Here is a 6,308-nt window from a genome sequence, read left to right on the forward strand (position 1 = left end):
CCATCGGAATGGGGACAAATGGTAATTTGCCTAACCTCATTACCGCGCATACAGCGCGGTAATGAGGCGAAGCTTGTTGACAGGAATCCGGAAAAGGATCCTGCAACGATGGGCATGGCAGTGGCTTCAAGCCACTGCTAACTCTCCTATTTTATTATATGTAAAAAAATTTATATCAAAATTTAATATATTAACTTAACTAAAATGGTGAAATTTTATTTGAGTTTATTTTGTTTAGGGATAATATATAAAAATATATTTAACGTTTATAATCATGAGTAATTTTATCCATAATGTTTAAAATGGTGTAATTTTATTCCTAATATTGACAGCCAAGAGCAATATTATCCCTAACGTTGGTAAGTTGGATCAATTTCGGACATAATTATGAAACACAGACTTGTCAATGTTTGGTATAAAATTATTCTTGACGGTCAACTTTAGGGGTAAAATTGCATCATTTTAGACGTTAGGTGTAAAATTGCTCTTTACTGTCAATATTAGAAGTAAAATTGCTCTTGACTGTCAACATTAGGGTAAAATTGCATAATTTTAGACGTTATGTGTAAAATTGCTCTTGACTATCAATATTAGAGGTAAAATTGCACAATTTTAGACGTTAGGGGTAAAATTGCTCATGCTGTAAATATTAGAGGTATTTTTGCACCTTATCCTTTTTGTTTAATTACCCATCCTGCTCAATTATCCTAAAGGATAATGGCATAAAATTGACATATCCGCAGGCAGGGACGACTCCAGTATTTTAGAAGCTTTAGACTCCTAGTTTTGATATTATTATTTTTTTATAGATTAAATTCATTTTTGACTGAACCAAGAAAAATCAAATAAAAATGAAACTTCTAGGACAATTTACAGACAACGAAACAATTAACAACTATATTATTGTTAGAGTAAAATACAAAAAATACGGAGGTTTAACCTTTTCGAAAACACACTCATGTGGTTTAAAAAATATTTTTGGATAAGGTGCAAAAATACCCTTAACGTTTATAGTTAGAAGCAGTTTTACCCCTAACATTTAAAATAATGCAATTTGCATCATTTATCACTAATTATTAATAGACCACAACATATGATTAGATGTGGAAAAAAATTATACTGTACTTTGTACGAGTTGGATAAAAAAAAAAGACTGGTTTTACTGTTATTTAACTGTCATACTGGGTCTTCCAAACCATTTTGTTGATAAATTGAAGCAGTTTTGTATATTTTTTTTTGTAACTATATTAATAACACAGTAGATACTTCGCTGATAAAAAAAATAAAAATAAATACTAATAAAAATAAAATATATAGATAAACATTTTTTAATTTATTTAATATATTAGATCTTTTATATATAAAAAATAACTATAATAACTTTTGTGGGACCATTTTTAACCATGGGTTAAAAACAGCCCCTTATGAGGAAATAATTCTTTTTTTTTTATATAAAATAAGTACATCATTTCATAGATAAGAAAGTAAGGAACAATACCTTACATAAGTACAAACTTATGAGGAAATAATTCTTAACTCTTTCTAAATGGAAAATTATTTTCTCAATTAACCACATTTAGGGGTTTAACCCCTTACTTTAATATAATTTAAATATTACTTGTTATACAATAAATTTGGGTCCTTTAGAGGAAAATCATAAATAAAAATAATATTATTGTTTTATGAATATTGATAATTTAATTTTTAATATATCAAAAGTATGGATCTGTAAAATTATTTTTTAAATGTTAATTTGAAATAAGTAGTTGACAAAATTGTTAATAACTTTTAAGATATGAATTTCCTTGTAAATTTCCCAATAAATTTCCCATTTATAGCCTAACCCCATTTATATAACACCTAAACCGAATCATATTTCTATAGGCCCAATTAACATGAAACGCGGTCGTAGACGGAAATTTGATATTAAACCATTGAATCCATATCACATACATTGATACATCTAATTAAACAAAATGTAGAGCCAACTAATTGAAACCCAGCCCACTTATTCCAACTCAGCCCATAACTATGTCGAAAACTGTAACTGCAACTTCCTTCATCTTTTATTACACGGACTCACCATTTCAGCTTTGCTGAGAAGTACTGCAACAAATTAAATAAAAATGAGGGCTCAATCCACCAAAATCGGAAGGATTAGGCTCTGAGGATAAATTTTGCCAAAATTAATGAATAAATTAGTTTTACCTTTTCAATAAGGGAGAGATAGTATGGCTTCACCTTTTCCACATCAACTCTGACTTTGCTCTTACTGTATAAATCATATTTGCTGCAATTAAAATAAAAAAAAAAAATCAGCCTAATTTATTATGTTTGATGACTAATTAATTAATGATATTTTAATTACTTGAATATATGTAGCCATTTGAGATTTTCATAATCCTCTTCATTCATTAAGTGCTTGTACGCCCCTGACCTGTGTAATGCTGATACATGAAAAAAAAAATCATTAGAAACAAATAAATACAAATTAAACTGTTTAAATACTAATTAGAATCATTAATTAATTAATTAGTTTACCATAGAATGAATGGTATCTGACAATGAAAAGTGCTGCTGAAGGTAGAGTTGTATTATTCTCTTTGGCCACCTAAAATTAAAAAGACACAAAAACAATATGTTATCTATTTTATAATAAATAAGTTAGGTCAATAATTTAATTGGTTGATATATATTTGTTGTGTCCCTTAGATATATTTTCATTATTATAATTTCATAAAAAATAAAACAATACCAGGTACATATAGTCATCGTGGCCAAATGACATCATAACATTGTTTAGTCCACATCCTTGTGAGTAAACTCCGTATTTGGTATTGTAAGCTGGATTATTATAGTCTGGATTATCCTTGAAATGCTGTTAATCACCAATTAGCATAATTAATAAGATCAATTATATCAGCATATTTTTAATAAATTTGTGAAATTACGTAGTCATAATAACAATGTGTTGTGTTATATAAAACAAAATTAAAATGTAGCAAGACCTTGTGGTGGACAACTGAGTCATCAAAAGCACATCCAACAGGATACGTGTCGCCTGCAAAATGAATTAATTAAGATTATTATTATCCAATGATAATAAATGGAATATTTTATATTTTTTTTGATGTTATACTCACCTACAACGGCCCACTGAGGAAGCCCACCAAAGCTCGGTAAAAGAAGCACCTTTCCAAGATCTAAAATCAACAAATATTTAAACAAGTCAAATTTGTGAAAAATTATAATTTACTATGAGTATGTAATTATCATTTGATCAAGGGAGAAAGTTCAAATTTTCCCCTAAACTTTATGAAGAAGTGCAAATATATCCTTAATATAAGAAAAATAAGAGGGGAAAATTATAAGCCCAAATCAATAAAATAGTTATGGGCCTTTATTTACCGTGAATGAGTCCAGTTAGGTGGAGCCAGTCTTCATTAGGATAATCTTGTCTAATGGCTTCAGCAGTTTGTAACAAATGCTCAATTTGAGGTTCGTCCAAATCAGGATCACTTTCATCAACAACATCATTTAGAAGCTCACAACATTCCCATATGCTCATCTCTGTTCTCTTCAATTTCCCATATTCTTCTCGCATTTTTTTCACCTGCAGTTTTTTTTTTTTTTTTACTTCACTTCATTCCATCTCCTATTTCCACATTAATATTCTAATCTTTTAATAATTAATTAATGGTTTCAATAATATTAATTATAAGATAAATATGCTTACAAAGTCATAAGTCTGGTTAATGTGATTCATCCTGTAAAAATTCTCCACGCCTGGTTGCCTCTCTCCTTCAGCCTCATAATCTCTGTTTTCCAAATTATTAAATTAAAGAAATTGCGTATTAATTTTTATTTTTATTTTTATTTTAGCATTAGTACAAAGTTTGATAATTATCATGTATTTATGGCCTCCAAAGAGAGAATAATTTTCCTGGATCCTAATCTAAGTTGCCATCTGGACTGCGTACGTGGCATAGATAGAATCCTTCAATTTAATTTATTTCATTCCATTATTTTTATAAAATTAATATTAAAAAAAAAAGAACCTAAAAGTTTGGCCAAAAGAGTTGATCTGTGGAACCACAAATCCAGCATCCAATAGCATTTCGTTGTCATCTGCAGGGATCTTTTCCTCTACCTCTTCTGTAACTGAGAAATCAAAACGAAGAACAAATTTTGGGATTTTATCAACAAATTAAATAAAATTAGAAATTCCTTGTTTTCATCGAAGAATAATTTTCATTACTAAAATTTCAGGAAAAAAAAATATATTTAAGATCTGAAATAAATAAATAAAAATAAAAGCAAAATCGATCAAGAAAATAAGGAAAAAAAAAACACAAAAAAAACTTATGATGTAAAATATTTACCAAGGTGTGGTTGCTCAATGATGATAGTCATTCTGAAAAAAGTTAAGAAAAAAGAGAAAAAGAAGTAGTAATGGAATGGGTGGTGGATATGGAAGAAGGAAGGTATTTATATGGAAATGGGCGGAGGAGGAGTCCTTCCCTGAGATTATGCAGGTTCTAAAGTCCTTAGCTGAAAATAAATGTTTTTGAGTTTATTATTTATACTTTACGCTTATTATTTATTATTAATGTTAAGTTATTCCATTTAATGTTTTGAAATTAGAGATAGAATGAAATCATAGAATTGACCCATGCAACTTGCCAACATGTAAAGAAGAGACCCCAACTCTTTTCTGCATCGTCAATTATTATTATTATATTTGAGTTTGTAAGCGACGAAGATGTTTAATGCAATTTTTGGTCTTTTACGTCTAGAAATTTTTTAACTCCTTTGTTGATTCAATCTTGGATGATATTCTTTAAGGTCCAATATAAATTAGTTGTTTAATTCTACAAATCATGATATTTATAGTAGGTTTTACCTCCAACCTCTTTCTTAGAAGGCAATTTTGAGTATTCCCTTCGAAAATGTTCAATTTGAAGCGATATGCAGTCTTCGAGCGTCTCTAAGGATTTTTTAGTGGAACCTTTATTAGTATGTATAAATAATGGCTCTTCAATAGTAATGTTGGTCTTCTTTATTATAGGCTCAAGCATCTTTTGAAAAGAGTTTTTGACAGTATGTATGGGCTCTTCTACAATAGGTGCAAGCTTATATATTTTTTTTGAAAGATTTTCTAAATATTTTGTTCAATTGAGCTGCATTATCCTTCAACTCATCAATACTTCTCTCAAATGTAGTGAACCACTTCTCAAAGTAAGGTGAATTCTGAATTTCCATAGAAATCCAAGACTCTCCTATATCTGAAAAAAAATTTCTTGGACTTCAAATCATTCTTCTTTGATAAAATGGTGATTGAATGTCCCACCAAACGTACCAATTTTATTATGGCCCTTTTGTAGTGGGAATGGAATTATAAATGTGTGAGCGGTTTATAGTACTCGTGAACCTCGGAATGTCTGAATCTGAGAATCAAACGATTGTTAGGAATAAAAGGGATCGAATAATTCCTTAAGATCGGGATTATGAAGAGCTATATTGTCACACCCGACCCTAAATGACCTCAATCGGCATCGGACGTGAAATAGAAAGATAATAATCAATACTTAGGAGTGTCCAATTCATCCAAATACCATAATATCATACACTTGAAATACCAAAGTTCTAACCATAATTCTAATAATAAGCAGCCAACTTCCAAACCTCGCCTAATCGATCGGTAACCTTCTCTATATCCTGTACTTTATCACCTAAAAACATTAAAACATTTAAAAACGCAAGACAAAAATCTCAGTAAGAAACTATCAGCCATAAAAACCAACTTTACTTAACATAGCTACATATATACATTTATGAAGGGATTTAATCAAAACCTCATAAACGATACTCAAAACCAAAGTTCATATAATATAGTCAAAGTAGTAAACCAAAACCATAAAAATATATACTCTTGTATCCATTCTTGAGTTCAAAACCTTATAAAATATTGTAATCAAATAAGTGTTTTATCAAACCAACTCGTATTTAATCAAACGTAAAACCTTATATCAAAATCAATCATAACCGAAAACATAATCCAAATGAACTTAAAACATTGTATCCATCCTCGAGTTTCTCCCCTTAAGTATCAATCCATAACCACATATATAATTAAGACGTCTCTTAACATTGCCTATCCCATATGGTCTTACCCAACACTTCTTTGCCATACCCAATAGGTCTTTCAGACTGTGTACACAGGCCATGTCCCTCACTGAACATGGTCTTCAAATATAAAACCACCGATCCGGATAACTCTCGATGAATATAAAATCATAAAATCATAG

At 29.6% G+C, this 6,308-nt stretch overlaps 1 protein-coding gene across 1 annotated transcript; it reads right to left on the minus strand.

Moving 5' to 3' along the window:
* Positions 1-1,909: 1,909 nt before the first annotated feature.
* On the minus strand, positions 1,910-4,541 carry LOC136223070 (inositol oxygenase 1-like). The gene is made up of 11 exons (XM_066010859.1): positions 4,383-4,541; positions 4,059-4,161; positions 3,737-3,818; positions 3,409-3,613; positions 3,144-3,203; positions 3,009-3,061; positions 2,756-2,878; positions 2,542-2,611; positions 2,369-2,447; positions 2,209-2,290; positions 1,910-2,106 (listed from the first exon to the last, which is right to left on the minus strand). The coding sequence occupies exons 1-11, from the start codon at positions 4,411-4,413 to the stop codon at positions 2,080-2,082; spliced, it is 915 nt and encodes a 304-aa protein (XP_065866931.1). The 5' UTR covers positions 4,414-4,541; the 3' UTR covers positions 1,910-2,079.
* Between the last annotated feature and the right edge of the window lie 1,767 nt (positions 4,542-6,308).

Source organism: Euphorbia lathyris, chromosome 3 (assembly GCF_963576675.1).
Source record: "Euphorbia lathyris chromosome 3, ddEupLath1.1, whole genome shotgun sequence".
Taxonomy (NCBI): Eukaryota; Viridiplantae; Streptophyta; class Magnoliopsida; order Malpighiales; family Euphorbiaceae; genus Euphorbia; species Euphorbia lathyris.

Coding starts and splice junctions, on each gene's coding strand:
- LOC136223070 (XM_066010859.1), bottom strand. CDS start 4,413: ATGACTATCATCATTGAGCAACCACACCTTG. Junction 4,162..4,382: donor CATTGAGCAACCACACCTTG/GTAAATATTTTA, acceptor TTGATTTCTCAG/TTACAGAAGAGGTAGAGGAA. Junction 3,062..3,143: donor TCCTCAGTGGGCCGTTGTAG/GTGAGTATAACA, acceptor TTCATTTTGCAG/GCGACACGTATCCTGTTGGA.